General features: G+C 39.9%; 1 protein-coding gene across 1 annotated transcript; it reads right to left on the bottom strand.

Moving 5' to 3' along the window:
* Nucleotides 1-14,578: 14,578 nt before the first annotated feature.
* On the bottom strand, nt 14,579-15,544 carry OR6D18 (olfactory receptor family 6 subfamily D member 18). The gene has a single exon (XM_002698957.3). It carries the CDS (start codon nt 15,542-15,544, stop codon nt 14,579-14,581), a length of 966 nt encoding a protein of 321 aa, XP_002699003.3.
* Between the last annotated feature and the right edge of the window lie 4,589 nt (nt 15,545-20,133).

The following is a 20,133-nucleotide window of genomic DNA, read 5'->3' as shown; positions in this document are numbered from 1 at the left end:
AGCACCAACAAGCACCCAATTGGTCTCTCTTATACGTGATTTCTAAAAATGAAAGAAACTAGTGAATATTACTTTAAATGATACAATAGACCAGTTAGACCTAATTGATATCTATAGAACATTTCACCCCAAAACAATGAATTTCAACTTTTTCTCAAGTGCACACGGAACCTTCTGCAGGATAGATCACATCCTGGGCCATAAATCTAGCCTTGGTAAATTCAAAATAATTGAAATCATTCCAAGCATCTTTTCTGACCACAATGCAGTAAGATTAGATCTCAATTATGGAAGAAAAACTATTACAAATTCCAACATATGGAGGCTGAACAGCACACTGCTGAATAACCAACAAATCACAAAAGAAATTAAAAAAAAATCAAAATATGCATAGAAATGAATGAAAATGAAAACACAACAACCCAAAACCTATGGGACACTGTAAAAGCAGTGCTAAGGGGAAAGTTCATAGCAATACAGGCATACCTCAAGAAACAGGACAAAAGTCAAATAAATAACCTAACTCTACACCTAAGGCAACTAGAAAAGGAAGAAATGAAGAACCCCAGGGTTAGTAGAAGGAAAGAAATTTAAAAATTAGGGCAGAAAAAATGCAAAAGGAACAAAAGAGACCATAGCAAAAATCAACAAAGCCAAAAGCTGGTTCTTTGAAAGGATAGATAAAATTAACAAACCATTAACCAGACTCATCAAGAAACAAAGGGAGAAAAATCAAATTAATAAAATTAGTAAGGAAAATGGAGAGATCACAACAGACAACACAGAAATACAAAGAATCATAAGAGACTACTATCAGCAATTATATGCCAATAAAATGGACAACGTGGAAGAAATGGACAGTTCTTAGAAAAGTACAACTTTCCAAAATGGACCCAGGAAGAAATAGAAAATCTTAACGACGCATCACAAGCATGGAAATTGAAACTGAAATCAGAAATCTTCCAGCAAAAAACAGCCCAGGTCCAGATGGCTTACAGCTGAATTCTACCAAAAATTTAAAGAGCTGACACCTATCCTACTCAAACTCTTCCACAAAATTGCACAGGAAGGTAAACTTCCAAACTCATTCTATGAGGCCACCATCACCCTAACACCAAAACCTGACAAAGATGTCACAAAAAAAGAAAACTACAGGCCAATAACACTGATGAACATAGATGCAAAAATCCTTAGCAAAATTCTAGCAATCAGAATCCAACAACACATTAAAAAGATCATACACCATGACCAAGTGGGCTTTATCCCAGGGATGCAAGGATTCTTCAATATCCGCAAATCAATCAGTGTAATACACCACATTAACAAATTGAAAAATAAAAGCCATATGATTGTCTCAATAGATGCAGAGAAAGTCTTTGACAAAATTCAACATCCATTTATGATAAAAGCTCTCCAGAAAGCAGGAATAGAAGGAACATACCTCCACACAATAGAAGCTATATATGACAAACCCACAGAAACATTATCCTCAATGGTGAAAAATTGAAAGCATTGCCCCTAAAGTCAGGAACAAGACAAGGGTGCCCACTCTCAGCACTACTCCATCAACATAGTTTGGGAAGTTTTGGCCACACCAATCAGAGCAGAAAAAGAAATAAAAGGAATCCAAATTGGAAAAGAAGAAGTAAAACTCTCACTGTTTGCAGATGACATGATCCTCTACATAGAAAACCCTAAAGACTCCACCAGAAAATTACTAGAACTAATCAATGAATATAGTAAAGTTGCAGGATATAAAATCAACACACAGAAATCCCTTGCATTCCTATATACTAACAATGAGAAGATACAAAGAGAAATTAAGGAAAGAATTCCATTCACCATTGCAACGAAAAGAATAAAATACTTAGGAATATATCTTCCTAAAGAAACTAAAGACCTATATATAGAAAACTATAAAACACTAGTGAAAGAAATCAAAGAGGACACTAATAGATGGAGAAATATACCACGTTCATGGATCAGAAGAATCAATATAGTGAAAATGAGTATGTGACTCAAAGCAATCTATAGATTCAATGCAATCCCTGTCAAGCTACCAAAGGTAATTTTAACAGAGCTAGAACAAATAATTTCACAATTTGCATGGAAATAAAAAACCTCGAATAGCCAAAGCAATCCTGAGAAAGAAGAATGGAACTGGAGGAATCAGCTTGCCTGACTTCAGGCTCCACTACAAAGCCACAGTCATCAAGACAGTATGGTACTGGCACAAAGACAGAAATATAGATCAATAGAACAAAATAGAAAGCCCAGAGATAAACCCACGCACCCACAGACACCTTATCTTTGACAAAGAAGGCAAGAATATACAACGGAGAAAAAGCCATCTCTTTAACAAGTGGTGCTGGGAAAACTGGTCAACGTCTTGTAAAAGAATGAAACTAGAACACTTTCTAACACCATACACACAAATAAATTAAAAATGCATTAAAGATCTAAACATAAGACCAGAAACTATAAAACTCTTAGAGGAGAACATAGGTAAAACGCTCTCCGACATAAATCACAGCAGGATCCTCTAGGACCCGCATCCCAGAATATTGGAAATAAAAGCAAAAATAAACAAATAGGATCTAATTAAATTAAAAGCTTCTGCACAACAAAAGAAACTATAAACAAGGTGAAAAGACAGCCTTCAGAATGGGAGAAAATAATAGCAAATGAAGCAACTGACAAACAACTAATCTCAAAAATATACAAGCAACTGCTATTGCTGCTACTGCTAAGTCACTTCAGTCGTGGTTGACTCTGTGCAACCCCATAGACGGCAGCCCACCAGGCTCCCCCGTCCCTGAGGTTCTCCAGGCAAGAACACTGGAGTGGGTTGCCATTTCCTTCTCCAATGCATGAAAGTGAAAAATGAAAGTGAAGTGTCTCAGTCGTGTCCGACTCTTCACGACAACACGAACTCCAGCCTACCAGGCTCCTACGCCCATGGGATTTTCCAGGCAACTCCTGAAGCTCAATTCCAGAAAAATGGGCCAAAGAACTAAATAGACATTTCTCCAAAGAAGACATACAGGTGGCTAACAAACACATGAAAAGATGCTCAACATCACTCATTATCAGAGAAATGCAAATCAAAACCACAATGAGGTACCATTTCATGCCAGTCAGAATGGCTGCGATCCAAAAGTCTACAAGCAATAAATGCTGGAGAGGATGTGGAGAAAAGGGAACCTTCTTACACTGTTGGTGGGAATGCAAACTAGTACAGCCACTATGGAGAACAGTGTGGAGATTCCTTAAAAAACTGGAAATAGAACTGCCATATGACCCAGCCATCCCACTGCTGGGCATACACACCAAGGAAACCAGAATTGAAAGAGACACGTGTACCCCAGTGTTCATCGCAGCACTGTTTATAATAGCCAGAACATGGAAGCAACCTAGGTGTCCATCAGCGGATGAATGGATAAGAAAGCTGTGGTACATATACACAATGGAGTATTACTCAGCCATTAAAAAGAATACATTTGAATCAGTTCTAATGAGGTGGTTGAAACTGGAGCCTATTATACAGAGTGAAGTAAGCCAGAAGGAAAAACACCAATACAGTATACTAACGCATATATATGGAATTTAGAAAGATGGTAACGATAACCCTGTATACGAGACAGCAAAAGAGACACAGATGTACAGAACAGTCTTTTGGACTCTGTGGGAGTGGGGGTGGTGTGATGATTTGGGAGAATGGCATTGAAACATGTATAATATCATATAAGAAATGAATCGGCAGTCCAGGTTTGATGTAGGATACAGGATGCTTGAGGCTGGTGCACTGGGATGACCCAGAGGGATGGTATGGGAAGGGAGGTGGGAGGGGGATTCAGGATTGGGAACACATGTACACCCGTGGTGGATTCATGTTGATGTATGGCAAAACCAATACAATGTTGTAAAGTAATTAGCCTCTAATTAAAATAAATAAACTAAAAAAAATAGACTCAAAGACATAGGAAAAAATACTAGTAGTTACAGTGGGGAGAGGGAATTGGGAAGGGCAAGACTAGGGTTCAAGAATGAGGTAGGTACTATTATATAAAATAATAAACTACAACGATATATTGTACAACACAGAAAAAATGATACATTGTACAATACTAAAAACTCTAAATGGTGTATAATATTTTTAAAATGTGAATCACTTAGGCTTCCTCGGTGTTCCAGTGGTTAAGAATCTGCCTGCCAACAAAGGGAACGCAGCTTTCATCCCTGGTCCTTGAAGATTCCTCATACCTCGGAGCAACTAATCCTGCGCTCCTCCTCAAGAAAAGTCACTGCAATAAGAATCTCACGCACTACAGTGAAGAGTAGTTACCACTCACCGCAACCAGACAAAGCCTGCACATACAGCGAAGACTAGTATAGCCAAACACAAAAATGAATAAATAAAATATAAAGAAAGTTACTTCTTAAAGTCAAAACTATGTTGTACCTATGAAATTTATGTAATATTGTAAATCACCTCTACTGCAATAAAAATAAAGAAAGAACTTTAAATTTTTAATTCTTTTTTTTTTGTTTTGTTTTGTTTTTGTTTGTTTTGTTTTCTTTCTTTTTTTTTTTTTTCTCCCTCCTCCCTCCCCATACCATCCCTCTGGGTCGTCCCAGTGCACCAGCCCCAAGCATCCAGTATCGTGCATTGAACCTGGACTGGCATCTCGTTTCATACATGATATTTTACATGTTTCAATGCCATTCTCCTAAATCTTCCCACCCTCTCCCTCTCCCTCTCCCACAGAGTCCATAAGACTGTTCTATACACCAGTGTCTCTTTTGCTGTCTCGTATACAGGGTTATCGTTACCATCTTTCTAAATTCCATATATATGCGTTAGTATACTGTATTGGTGTTTTTCCTTCTGGCTTACTTCACTCTGTATAATAGGCTCCAGTTTCAACCACCTCATTAGAACTGATTCAAATGTATTCTTTTTAATGGCTGAGTAATACTCCATTGTGTATATGTACCACAGCTTTCTTATCCATTCATCCGCTGATGGACACCTAGGTTGCTTCCATGTTCTGGCTATTATAAACAGTGCTGCGATGAACACTGGGGTACACGTGTCTCTTTCAATTCTGGTTTCCTTGGTGTGTATGCCCAGCAGTGGGATGGCTGGGTCATATGGCAGTTCTATTTCCAGTTTTTTAAGGAATCTCCACACTGTTCTCCATAGTGGCTGTACTAGTTTGCATTCCCACCAACAGTGTAAGAAGGTTCCCTTTTCTCCACATCCTCTCCAGCATTTATTGCTTGTAGACTTTTGGATCGCAGCCATTCTGACTGGCATGAAATGGTACCTCATTGTGGTTTTGATTTGCATTTCTCTGATAATGAGTGATGTTGAGCATCTTTTCATGTGTTTGTTAGCCACCTGTATGTCTTCTTTGGAGAAATGTCTATTTAGTTCTTTGGCCCATTTTTCTGGAATTGAGCTTCAGGAGTTGCCTGGAAAATCCCATGGGCGTAGGAGCCTGGTAGGCTGGAGTTCGTGTTGTCGTGAAGAGTCGGACACGACTGAGACACTTCACTTTCATTTTTCACTTTCATGCATTGGAGAAGGAAATGGCAACCCACTCCAGTGTTCTTGCCTGGAGAACCTCAGGGACGGGGGAGCCTGGTGGGCTGCCGTCTATGGGGTTGCACAGAGTCAACCACGACTGAAGTGACTTAGCAGTAGCAGCAATAGCAGTTGCTTGTATATTTTTGAGATTAGTTGTTTGTCAGTTGCTTCATTTGCTATTATTTTCTCCCATTCTGAAGGCTGTCTTTTCACCTTGTTTATAGTTTCTTTTGTTGTGCAGAAGCTTTTAATTTAATTAGATCCTATTTGTTTATTTTTGCTTTTATTTCCAATATTCTGGGAGGCGGGTCCTAGAGGATCCTGCTGTGATTTATGTCGGAGAGCGTTTTACCTATGTTCTCCTCTAAGAGTTTTATAGTTTCTGGTCTTATGTTTAGATCTTTAATGCATTTTTAATTTATTTGTGTGTATGGTGTTAGAAAGTGTTCTAGTTTCATTCTTTTACAAGACGTTGACCAGTTTTCCCAGCACCACTTGTTAAAGAGATGGCTTTTTCTCCGTTGTATATTCTTGCTTTCTTTGTCAAAGATAAGGTGTCTGTGGGTGCGTGGGTTTATCTCTGGGCTTTCTATTTTGTTCTATTGATCTATATTTCTGTCTTTGTGCCAGTACCATACTGTCTTGATGACTGTGGCTTTGTAGTGGAGCCTGAAGTCAGGCAAGCTGATTCCTCCAGTTCCATTCTTCTTTCTCAGGATTGCTTTGGCTATTCGAGGTTTTTTATTTCCATGCAAATTGTGAAATTATTTGTTCTAGCTCTGTTAAAATTACCTTTGGTAGCTTGACAGGGATTGCATTGAATCTATAGATTGCTTTGAGTCACATACTCATTTTCACTATATTGATTCTTCTGATCCATGAACGTGGTATATTTCTCCATCTATTAGTGTCCTCTTTGATTTCTTTCACTAGTGTTTTATAGTTTTCTATATATAGGTCTTTAGTTTCTTTAGGAAGATATATTCCTAAGTATTTTATTCTTTTCGTTGCAATGGTGAATGGAATTCTTTCCTTAATTTCTCTTTGTATCTTCTCATTGTTAGTATATAGGAATGCAAGGGATTTCTGTGTGTTGATTTTATATCCTGCAACTTTACTATATTCATTGATTAGTTCTAGTAATTTTCTGGTGGAGTCTTTAGGGTTTTCTATGTAGAGGATCATGTCATCTGCAAACAGTGAGAGTTTTACTTCTTCTTTTCCAATTTGGATTCCTTTTATTTCTTTTTCTGCTCTGATTGGTGTGGCCAAAACTTCCCAAACTATGTTGATGGAGTAGTGCTGAGAGTGGGCACCCTTGTCTTGTTCCTGACTTTAGGGGCAATGCTTTCAATTTTTCACCATTGAGGATAATGTTTCTGTGGGTTTGTCATATATAGCTTCTATTGTGTGGAGGTATGTTCCTTCTATTCCTGCTTTCTGGAGAGCTTTTATCATAAATGGATGTTGAATTTTGTCAAAGACTTTCTCTGCATCTATTGAGACAATCATATGGCTTTTATTTTTCAATTTGTTAATGTGGTGTATTACACTGATTGATTTGCGGATATTGAAGAATCCTTGCATCCCTGGGATAAAGCCCACTTGGTCATGGTGTATGATCTTTTTAATGTGTTGTTGGATTCTGATTGCTAGAATTTTGCTAAGGATTTTTGCATCTATGTTCATCAGTGTTATTGGCCTGTAGTTTTCTTTTTTTGTGACATCTTTGTCAGGTTTTGGTGTTAGGGTGATGGTGGCCTCATAGAATGAGTTTGGAAGTTTACCTTCCTGTGCAATTTTGTGGAAGAGTTTGAGTAGGATAGGTGTCAGCTCTTTAAATTTTTGGTAGAATTCAGCTGTAAGCCATCTGGACCTGGGCTGTTTTTTGCTGGAAGATTTCTGATTTCAGTTTCAATTTCCATGCTTGTGATGCGTCGTTAAGATTTTCTATTTCTTCCTGGGTCCATTTTGGAAAGTTGTACTTTTCTAAGAACTGTCCATTTCTTCCACGTTGTCCATTTTATTGGCATATAATTGCTGATAGTAGTCTCTTATGATTCTTTGTATTTCTGTGTTGTCTGTTGTGATCTCTCCATTTTCCTTACTAATTTTATTAATTTGATTTTTCTCCCTTTGTTTCTTGATGAGTCTGGCTAATGGTTTGTTAATTTTATCTATCTTTTCAAAGAACCAGCTTTTGGCTTTGTTGATTTTTGCTATGGTCTCTTTTGTTCCTTTTGCATTTATTTCTGCCCTAATTTTTAAATTTCTTTCCTTCTACTAACCCTGGGGTTCTTCATTTCTTCCTTTTCTAGTTGCCTTAGGTGTAGAGTTAGGTTATTTATTTGACTTTTGTCCTGTTTCTTGAGGTATGCCTGTATTGCTATGAACTTTCCCCTTAGCACTGCTTTTACAGTGTCCCATAGGTTTTGGGTTGTTGTGTTTTCATTTTCATTCATTTCTATGCATATTTTGATTTTTTTTAATTTCTTTTGTGATTTGTTGGTTATTCAGCAGTGTGCTGTTCAGCCTCCATATGTTGGAATTTGTAATAGTTTTTCTTCCATAATTGAGATCTAATCTTACTGCATTGTGGTCAGAAAAGATGCTTGGAATGATTTCAATTATTTTGAATTTACCAAGGCTAGATTTATGGCCCAGGATGTGATCTATCCTGCAGAAGGTTCCGTGTGCACTTGAGAAAAAGGTGAAATTCATTGTTTTGGGATGAAATGTTCTATAGATATCAATTAGGTCTAACTGGTCTATTGTATCATTTACTTTCACTTTTTTATCATCTACTTTCACTTTCATCAAGAGGCTTTTGGGTTCCTCTTCACTTTCTGCCATAAGGTTGGTGTCATCTGCATATCTGAGGTTATTGATATTTCTCCCAGCAATCTTGATTCCAGCTTGTGTTTCTTCCAGTGCAGAGTTTCTCATGATGTACTCTGCATAGAAGTTAAATAAGCAGGGTAATAATATACAGCCTTGACGTACTCCTTTTCCTATTTGGAACCAGTCTGTTGGTCCATGTCCAGTTCTAACTGTTGCTTCCTGATCTGCATACAGATTTCTCAAGAGGCAGATCAGGTGTTCTGGTATTCCCATCTCTTTCAGAATTTTCCACAGTTTATTGTGATCCACACAGTCAAAGGCTTTGGCATATGACTTTTGGCTCCTCTGTTGGGTGCATATATATTTATAATTGTTATATCTTCTTCTTGGATTGATCCTTTAATCATTATGTAGTGTTCTTCTTTGTCTCTTTTCACAGGCTTTGTTTTAAAGTCTATTTTATCTGATTAGTATTGCTACTCCTGCTTTCTTTTGGTCTCTATTTGCATGGAAAATCTTTTTCCAGCCCTTCAATTTCAGTCTGTATTTGTCCCTTGTTTTGAGATGGGTCTCTTGTAGACAACATATATAGGGGTCTTATTTTTGTATCCATTCAGCCAGTCTTTGTCTTTTGGTTGGGGCATTCAACCCATTTACGTTTAAGGTAATTATTGATAAGTATTATCCCGTTGCCATTTGCTTTTTTGTTTTGGGTTCGAGTTTATACACCGTTTTTGTGTTTCCTGTCTAGAGAATATCCTTTAGCATTTGTTGGAGAGCTGGTTTGGTGGTGCTGAATTCTCTCAGCTTTTGCTTGTCTGTAAAGCTTTTGATTTCTCCTTCATATTTGAATGAGATCCTTGCTGGGTACAGTAATCTGGGCTGTAGGTTATTTTCTTTCATCACTTTAAGTATGTCTTGCCATTCCCTCCTGGCTTGAAGAGTTTCTATTGAAAGATCAGCTGTTATCCTTACGGGAATCCCTTGTGTGTTATTTGTTGTTTTCCCCTTGCTGCTTTTAATATTTGTTCTTTGTGTTTGATCTTTGTTAATTTGGTTAATATGTGTCTTGGGGTGTTTCGCCTTGGGTTTATCCTGTTTGGGACTCTCTGGGTTTCTTGGATTTGGGTGATTATTTCCTTCCCCATTTTAGGGAAGTTTTCAACTATAATCTCCTCAAGTATTTTCTCATGGTCTTTCTTTTTGTCTTCTTTTTCTGGGACTCCTATGATTCGAATGTTGGGGCATTTAACACTGTCCTGGAGGTCTCTGAGATTGTCCTCATTTCTTTTAATTCATTTTTCTTTTTTCCTCTCTGATTCATTTATTTTTATCATTCTATCTTCTATTTCACTAATCCTATCTCCTGCCTCCGTTATTCTACTATTTGTTGCCTCCAGAGTGTTTTTTATCTCATTTATTGCATTATTCATTATATATTGACTCTTTTTTATTTCTTCTAGGTCCTTGTTAAACCTTTCTTGCATCTTCTCAATCCTTGTCTGCAGGCTATTTATCTGTGATTCTATTTTGATTTCAAGATTTTGGATCAATTTCACTATCATTATTCGGAATTCTTTTTCAGGTAGATTCCCTATCTCTTCCTCTTTTGTTTGGTTTGGTGGGCATTTATCCTGTTCCTTTACCTGCTGGGTATTCCTCTGTCTCTTCATCTTGTTTATATTGCTGAGTTTGGGGTGGGCTTTCTGTATTCTGGCAGTTTGTGGAGTTCTCTTTATTATGGAGTTTCCTTGCTGTGGGTGGGGTTGTATCTGTGGCTTGCCAAAGTTTCTTGGTTAGGGAAGCTTGTGTCAGTGTTCTGGTGGGTTGAGCTGGATTTCTTCTCTCTGGAGTGCAATGAAGTGACTAGTAAAGAGTTATGAGATGTCAATGGTTTTGAAGTAATTTTGGGCAGCCTGTGTATTGAAGCTTAGGGCTGTGTTCCTGTGTTGCAGGAGAATTTGCATAGTATGTCTTTCTCTGGAACTTGTTGGCCCTTGGGTGGTGCTTGGTTTCAGTGTAGGTATGGAGGCATTTGATGAGCTCCTATCAATTAATGTTCCCTGGAATCAGGAGTTCTCTGATGTTCTCAGAATTTGGACTTAGTCTCCTGCTTCTGGTTTTCAGTCTTATTTTTACAGTAGCCTCAAGACTTCTCCTTATATATAGCACTGTTGATAAAACATCTAGGTTAAAGATGAAAATTTTCTCCACAGTGAGGGACACCCAGAGAGGTTCACAGAGTTACATGGAGAAGAGAAGAGGGAGGAGGGAGTTAGAGGTGACCCAAATTAGATGAGGTGGAATCAAAAGAGGAGAGGGCAAGCTAGCCAGTAATCATTTCCTTATGTGCACTCCACAGTCTGGACCGCTCAGAGATGTTCATGGAGCTATACAGAGAAGAGAAGAGGGAGGAAGGAGACAGAGGTGGTCAGGAGGATAATAGCGGGGAATGAAAGGAGAGAGACAGATCCAGCCAGTAATCAGTTCCCTAAGTGTCCTCCACCGTCTGGAACACACAGAGATTCAGAGAGCTGGATAGAGAAGAGAAGGGGGAGGGACGTGACAGAGGCGACCTAGTGGAGAAAAAGGAGAGTCCAAAGGGAGAAAGAACAGTCAAGCCAGTAATCTCGCTCCCAAGTAAAAATGGGTATTGAAGATTGGGTTCCTAAAGGTACAAAATTGATAACAAATACCAAAAAGCAACGAGTAAAATTCTAGAGTAGAGGTTGGATTTTAAAAAATACAATATTAAAGAAAAGAAGAAGAAGAAGGAAAAAACAAAGTCACAAAAGTTATTAAAATATATATATATATGAAGTTTGCTTTAAAAATAGTCTTTTTTTTTTTAAGTAATAGTAGGTTATAAAAATGAAAATTAAAGGAGTAATAGAGGACTTAAAAATTAAAAAGAAGTTAAAAAAAGAAAGAGAGAGACCAAAAAAAAGAATGATCATAAAAATAGTAAAAATATACCTAGGACTTTCTCTGGTGTTGTTGTGGGCAGTGTGGGGTCAGTTCATTTTTGGCTAGTTCCTTGGTCCGGCTTATATTTCTCAAGATCTATAGGCCCCTTCCTATGTAGTCGGTACTAACGACAGGGTTTTAATCTATTGCATCAGTCACTTCCAAGGCGGTTCCCTGGGTTTTGGCTTCTGTTTGCTGGTCTCTTCAGTGTCTGATTTCCGCCCTGACATGAGGGGGCTGTGGTGGACACTTGTTTAGGCTCACTTGTTCAGTCGTGCTGTGGGGAGGGAGGGACGCTGCAGACAAATAACACTGGCCTGTGCTCGCAGTGTCTCAGCCACACTGGGCCTGCCCCTGCTCATGGCGCATGTACCCTCCCTGCCCACAATGCTCAGGCTCTAGGTTGCTCTGCTGGGAACCATCCGAGGCTGGCCCTGGGCTGCGTGCACCTCCCAGGTCTAAGCCACTCAGGTTCAGGCACTCAGGTAGTCCTCAGAGGCACAGATTCCACTGGGCCTGCGTTTTGTGCCCTTCCCAGCTCCAAGCAGCTTGGGTGATGAGGTGTTTGGCGAGCACGGTCACTGCGACTTATCACCTCTCCCGTCCCTGCCGCTCGGTTTTCTGGGTGTACAACTGGTGCACCTTCTCAGGCAGATGACTGTCCAGAACCGCAATAAGTCTTAGTTAGCAAAGAAGCCTGCTTGCAGTTAGGTAGATAATGTCTCTCTGGGGCTGCGATTGCCCCCTTCTGGCTCTGGCTGCCTGTCACCGGAGGGGGATGGTCTGCAGCCGGCTATCTCTGTTCAGTCCTTTGTTCTGTGCGCAGGCCTGGCGGTTCTTAGGTTAGGGCTGGCTTTTCGCGTGGTAGTTATCCCACAGTCTGGTTTGCTAGCCCAAGTTAGTTCACTCAGATAGCGCTCGGGGCATTCAGGCCCAGTCCTTACTCTAAGCAGTGCAGCCAGCGCCTCCCTGCCCAGGCCCCGCTTGCTAGTGGCAGGTGCAGGCGACTGCACTGCTTCTCCACTGTGGGAGTTACCGTTGGGCTCGTAATCTGTGGGTTTTAATTATTTACTTATTTTTCCTCCCTGTTATGTTGCCCTCTGTGCTTCCAAGGCTCACCACAGACTTGGCAGTGAGAGTGTTTCCTGGTGTTTGGAAACTTCTCTCTTTTTAAGACTCCCTTCCTGGGACTGAGCTCCATCCCTACCTCTTTTGTCTCTTTTTTTATCTTTTATATTTTTCCTACCTCCTTTCGAAGACAATGGGCTGCTTTTCTGGATGCCTGATGTCCTCTGCCAGCATTCAGAAGTTGTTCTGTGGATTTTACTCAGCGTTTAAATGTTCTTTTGATGAATTTGTTGGGGAGAAAGTGGTCTCCCTGTCCTATTCCTCCGCCATCTTAGGACCCACACACACACCAGTCTTAAACAAGGAGAAGCTGTGAGTTCTAACCTAACACAGCACCTTACAATCTGATCAGTACTCCCAACTTCCAGCTTCTCCTAAGGAGTAAAGGATCACCTCTCACAGCTCTGCCCCCACAGTCAGTACAGTATGAACAGACAAGCATATCAGTTCTTAGTTTCTCCTTGAATATAGAAGGAACTGGACAACATTTCTAGCACCCCAACTTTCCCAGCTGTTAATGGAAAGGTTGGATTCTATCTACCTGTCTTAGGGCTGGGGTAATAGGGGTGACACTCCTCAGTCTCTTGGGACACACTAAAGCAGAGACTGGTTTAGAGGAGGATGAGGTTTGGGTCATTCTGGGTGATTGGTGATGTCCATCTCCTGCACTAGTCTGGGCTAGGCTGTGAAGATTGGTTCTTTTATCTAATGGACAGAAACCAACACAGAGGACTCTCAGGACTTCCCAACTTTTGTCAGATTCGAAAACTACTCATTTAACTTCTATTTTGGAAAAGTGAGAGACAAACGCACAGATGTCCTTGGAAGACTGTAATTCCTAGGACAACTTATCAAATGACTCCCAAACATAAAAATCTAAGTCACCCAGTATTCCTGACAATCTAAAACTCTTCCTAATAATATTATGCCTTAAATGAGAAGTAATTTTAAAATCAAGCTAAAAAAGGAATATGGGCTCACATCAGACATAGCAAAAATCAAATGCACGCTATGCACATGCAGTGCTAGATGTGATGGGATCCATGTCCCTTTAGGGCCAATTACCTTCAGGTGGGAGCCACTTCCTCAATGAACCTTCAAACACAGTAAATGACTCCATTTTGACCCCCCTTTTTATTATTAATGCACTCATTTTCCTTATGATTTCTATTAGTTTTTGCTACACAAAATGTTAACCATAAATGAGCTTAACATAGATGACACTGGCATCTCCTACACCCAATATCACACTAAACTGAAAATACCTTAGATGGGAGGAAAGAATTTGCTACTGGGATTACCTACCTTTGAGCAATTTTTGCTTCTAGGACTTGGCAACATCAATTACAGAAAAAATAAACTTGACATAATTTGAAAGCTTTTCAGTTTGTTTATATTTCAAGAAAGAATGAAAGAAAATGTTACTGATAAAATTTGATACATCTGGAAGATGATACACCGAAAGAGCTCATCTAAAACTCTGGAGTTACACTGAGCTGTTTGTACACTAAAACCAATACACACGAAGAAGAACTAGACATGAATAAGACCTAGTGAGCATTCACATAAGTAGATTCAAATGATAAAACACCAGTAAGTTGTACTATGACTTTATATAATTTTCAGAAGTAATTTGTAACTGTAATTTTCAAACCTTGAGGGTTATCTATCTTTTCTGAGGTATCATAAACTTTGAGCATAAAAATGTATCATGGATAGAAATGATAAAATCTTGCAACATTTTTATTATTGCATTAAAGACTTCTTAGCTTATGATTTATGTATAATAGTTGCTTCATAATATTGCTTTAATTGAATTCATTTAAGACCAATCAATAGAAAAAGCAAGCAAAATAGCTTTAGCAGAATATAGAGAACAAGTGAAATTTTCAAATAGAAAAAGGTATTGATTTGCAAAATAAGACAGTACCCATCCAGCTTAAAAGTAGCACAAGATAGATCTCCATATGGAGAACTTCTCAAGAACAGACTTTGCCAATGGTGGAAACTGAACTGGAGGATCAAGAGGATCCACTTAGCCTCCAAACTCTACTTCTGCAACCTCACCCTAGACAGTGTGTCCCTCAGAGCCTGGTGGACCTGCTTGTTCCTCAGGGTGTAGATGACAGGGTTCAGCACTGGGGTCACCACCGTGTTCACAAGGGCAGCCTCCTTGTTGGAGTCCAGCCTGTCCACCTGCTTCGGTTTCACATAAATAAACACACAGCTGCCGTACATCAGGGAGAGGACAATGAGGTGAGAGGAGCAGGTGGAGAAAGCTTTCTGTCTCTCCTTGGCTGATGGGAGTCGCAGGATTGTGATGACTATGTTGCTGTAGGCAGTGATGGTTACAATGAGGGATAGTAGAATGACAAACGAAGTAACAAAGAAGAAATACGTTTCAACAGAGCTGGTGTCAGAGCAGGAGAGATGAATTAAAGAGCCAAGGTCACAGAAGAAATGAGAGATGATATTGGGGCCACAGAATGATAACTGGGAAACTTTGAGCATCAGACCAGTGAAGAAGATGAAGGACAAGGAATAGCACAAGAAAACCAGGAGGAAACTAACCATCAGGTTCATGATGGATGCATAGTGCAGAGGCTTGCAGATGGCCAGGTATCGATCCAACGACATCACTGCCATGAGAAAGAAAATTCCTGCTCCAATAAATAAAAAGAAAAAGGCTTGTGTGAGGCAAGCAGGAAAGGGAATTGTTTGCCTTCCTGAAAGGAAGATGGATAGCAGTTTAGGAATGACTGTGGTGATGAAACAGCATTCGCAGAAGGAGAAAGTGCTCAGCAAAACATACATTGGCGTCTGGAGGCGATGGTCAGCCCAGGTGATGAGGATTATGACTGTGTTTCCCATGATAGAGGCCAGGTATGCGAGCAGGTGCACCAGGAAGAGGAGGCCCCCCAAGTGCTGGGCAGCAGGAAACGCCTCCAGAACGAACTCCTGGATGGTGGACTCATTTTTCACCCCCACAGTTCTCTCTGTGTCTCTGACTGTCATCATTCTCTGCCTAGTCTGTGAAGCAGAAAATACTATCACTGAAGAATAAAGAATTTAAATGATAGCAACTATTAAATAATATAAAAACACTACTTTATGCTACATTTTTGAATGAGATCATTTCATATTTTGAAATATTTTACTATAAATGGTATTCTATTATCATTACATTATTATATTAATAATAATAGTTATTAAATTATAAAATTAAAGATTCATTTTTGTTTTTGCTAATAAATTCTAATGTGTCACTTAACTTTTTTGCAAAATAATATCTGTAAATAACAGTCCACAAGATAAACAACACAAAATGAAAATGATTTTTTGCAGACACATACACAATTAATGGTTTAACAATGAAAGCTATCATCCTGCAGAAATACATCTCATGGACTCAGTTTGTTCATTCTATGCTTCAGCAAGACAAGCAATGTAGGAACCCTCCTGTGCACTGATGCTAGCCCTTTGAAAATAGAAAATGTGAAAGAGCCATTTTCTTATTACCATGTTTCAAATCTGTTATTTTCCTGAAGTCTGTTCAGCCTGAGTTCTTTTTTCAAGCCCTAGGGTGAGCAATAAAGGTAGTATATTATACTATCAGAACCACCTAGTCTGTGGGTTTAGAGAAACCATATCTAAATTTGAGAGGGAAATGGTTTCATGGCTTGCTTATTCAGATTCAATGAACACATATATAATGGGTGAATCAGATTCCCTCACACTCTACCAACTAGCAGAATGGTAGTCTTTCATTCTGCTATTAGTCATAGATTACTCTTCAACATTCCTTTTTCTGGGAATATTTTTTCACATTGTAAGTATTCAGTATGACAGAATTAAACCTGTTTTCATTGCAGTCACAAGAGGAATATTCTCTTTTTTTCTTAAAAAAATGCCGGTGCCTAACTAGAATCCAAGTATATTGATATAATCTTTGGGGAAGGGGTCAGTGCTTGAATAAATAAGTAACCATAATTTAATTGTATTTTACTTAATTCCTTTTGGCCAGATCTATTACTTTAACTATGCACGATCCACATTAGAAACTTAAACATAGCCAGTCTCTGGTTAAAATATCTGACCTACTAGATTGCAAGCTAGCCCCATGATCAAGTACTCACCACGAAGCAGCTCACAGGAAACAGTGTTTTGTTAACAATGTGCTTCTCTTCTTAAAACAAACCAGGATGTTTTTTCGAGGCTAATGAAAAAGGGTAAAAAATACTTTTAGTTGAGATATACCTTTCTTGGACCTCATACAAAATTAATGGATGCCTAGTGTCCTAAATTAATGGAAATTACTAAGGCTCCACTTTTTAAAAAGACACATTTCCAAACTCTGGAGTAACCTACATCATAGTTTTTCCCCATGACGACCTGATAAATTCTGGACCATTAAGACAACAAGCTGCCCCAGTCATCCACTCGCACTTTCTGTGTTTGGAATACCTGGACATATTTATTTCCATTCTACAATGCATCATGAACATCAAACTTCTTTGCATGTGTATCCATCCCAGAAAAGAGTCAAAAAGATGAAACAACAATGGACAATTTCTTGTTTAATGACCCTGTTATCAGTCACTTTTCCATCAACCAGACACCCCAGTTTATATAGGGAAGGATCACAGCAGTCATAAGCGAGAACACATTCAAATGCCCTTATGATATAATTATCACAGGCTTATTAACCATCACTAGTGAGGATGCTCAGCGTCCAATGGACACATCTTTGGAACCTTCAAATTCATTAGAGGGGATTTTTTTTTAATAGAATAGGAGCTACAATCACAACAGAGTCCCAGAGGACAGTTAATTGCTTCATATTTGGAAATGGAAAATTCCAGCTGACATATGTTATAATTACCCTTTCACTGCCTATCTACTATCTTTCTCAATAGGCTGCACAGTCCTCTGTGAAAGTCCTTAAATGTAGATTTTGCACAACTGCCCTAGAGTTGTAAAATTTACAGAATCACAAATTACATATATCAAGAAAGGCTTAAACAACAGAAACTCTTTTTTACATTAGAATTATCTTTGCTTTTTTATCTTTTTAACCTGGTATTTTCTTTATTGGGTTTGATCCCTGGGTTGGGAAGATCCCCTGAAGAAGGGAAAGCCTACCCACTCCAGTATTCTGGCCTGGATAATTCCATGGACTGAGCGACTTCCACTTTCTTGGTCATTCTATTTTTAGTTTTTTAAGGAACCTCCATACTGTTTTTCATAGTTGCTGCTGCTGCTGCTGCTAAGTCGCCTTAGTCGTGTCCGACTCTGTGCAACCCCATAGACGGCAGCCCACCAGGCTCCCCTATCCCTGGGATTCTCCAGGCAAGAACACTGGAGTGGGTTGCCATTTCCTTCTTCAATGCATGAAAGTGAAAAGTGAAAGTGAAGTCACTCAGTCGTGTCCAACTCCTAGCGACCCCATGGACTGCAGCCTACCAGGCTCCTCCGCCCACAGGATTTTCCAGGCAAAAGTACTGGAGTGGGTTGCCATTGCCTTCTCCATTTTCCATAGTGGATACACCTATTTACAGTCCTACCAACAGTGTATGAGGGTTCCCTTTTCTTCACATCCTTTCCAAAATTTGTTATTTGTAGACCTGACATGTGTGAACTGATACCTCATTATGGTTTTGAGGCCAGAGGCCACAGAAAAATTGGTCACTCAGGCCACAGTAGCCCAACTGAGGTACCCAGTAAGAAAAGTAGCCTTCCAAGCCAGTGATTACTATGGCAACAACTTCCTGTTGGCTCAAACAACAAAGAACCTGCCTGCAATGCAGGGGAACTGGGTTTTATCCCTGGGTTGGGAAGATCCTCTGAAGAAGGGAATGGCTACCCACTCCAGTATTCTTGCCTGGAGAATCCCATGGACAGAGGAGACTGACGGGCTACAGTCCCCAGGCTTGCAAAGAGTCAGGCACAACTGAACAACTAACACTGTCACGCTTTCTCCACCTTGAGTCTTGCATCTCCTTCTCCTTGTCTGTATCTTGAAGAAATTTGAAACCCACTTTACAGATTCTTTAAAAAGGGAGAATCTGGACAGGTTAGATATGTCACAGAAAGCAACTAGTGTTCCCTTTTCTTCTTGAAAGAGGAAGATGTGTGAAAGAGGAAGACATCTTATTTTTTCAAGACAATTCAGGAGGGCAACAAAAATATTCTTCAGATAAAAATAGCCAGTGAAAAGAGTCATAACATCATAACGTTGGCAGAGGCAGGAAGATGGTTGAGAGGGGTAAGTAGACTTCTATCATCTCCTTTCTCAGTAACCAGTATATTTCCCAAAAGCCTTTCTCACATCTCTGTCAATTCAACTCTTTCTCACAATAAAATTTGTTTTTTTTTTAAACTCCAATTCTCGGCCTCAGTGTACATACACATCACGTGCAGAAATTTTAGTCTGGAATTCTACTTCACCTCAGTAGCAACATTCAAATTGGGATTTAGGAGCCCTTGGGAAATGAAGTCATGCATTTTCTTTGAAAAAATGTTGGCAGAGAACTCTGAACATATGGGAGCCAGTGTCATTTCAGACCAAAGAAGATAAATATAAGGTTTGTGCAAATAACTAGTATTCTCAATGGTGACCAACTGGCTGCACCCAGGGCACTGGCCTTGCCTTTACTTCTGGCCCATGTCCTTTCAGCTCCCAGCAAGGGAGCCTGTCCTCACTACTCACTGGCTGAATACATCCTGCTTGGTGACCAAACACAATCTTGTTGGAAAACTATCACAGAGGCCCCGGATGTGCATGTCAGGAGCATCTTGACATTAATGCAGTGGACCAAGCAGGCTTCTGCACATGGAAAGGTGAGCATACGGTGGAGGAGGCCAGTGTAACAGAAGGTGACTTGGAGCAGACATGTCAGCAAAAGGATGTGGTTCAGTATAAGAATCTTTGTCTCAGCATCAGCCGGGGCTGGGTTCAGAAGAAGACCCCTGCTCCTATCAGCTGATACAGGATGAGGCAGCAATGTTGCATGTCAGATGCTCTGTTACCCACTGAGGGAGGCAAGTCTAGACCTACTGTCAGAACCCTAAGTAGTCCCAGAGTCAAGTTCTCACCCAGAATTGTAGGCCATGGAATGTGGTTGTTTTATTCAATTCTGCTCCTTTCTGGGGCTTCAGTGGTCAAGGCTCTGTGAGGCCTTGTTGTGGTAGGAAAGAACCTGGGCTTGAGAAATAAGATTTCCTCGGTCAGGGACACTGGGAACATGGGGTGCATATTCACCTCACTCTGTGACAACAGACTGTGACAATTGAGCTTCCTTTCCCTCTACTTTCTGCTCATCCCAGAGCAAGCATGGGATTTTGTGGAAGAGAATCACTGCGGGAGGAGAAAGTCTTACCCCTCGTGAGATGACGAGTATATTCCTGGCCTCAGAGACAGTGGTACCTTGGAGGACCTGCTGCAGTTAATGGAAGACAAGCAGTTGCTCCTCCAGACTACCCTGCGGGCACTGCCAGTCTGGGGTGAGCAGTGTAGTTGTACGAGCACCACTTCTCACAACTTGACCCATGAGAGGTTAGAAAGAAAGATTCACTCCATGTTGCAGGATAGAGCCCAACACTTT

Source organism: Bos taurus, chromosome 28 (assembly GCF_002263795.3).
Source record: "Bos taurus isolate L1 Dominette 01449 registration number 42190680 breed Hereford chromosome 28, ARS-UCD2.0, whole genome shotgun sequence".
NCBI lineage: Eukaryota > Metazoa > Chordata > Mammalia > Artiodactyla > Bovidae > Bos > Bos taurus.
The sequence above is the reverse complement of the archived record's forward strand: the minus strand, read 5'-3'. Positions and strand labels throughout refer to the sequence as shown.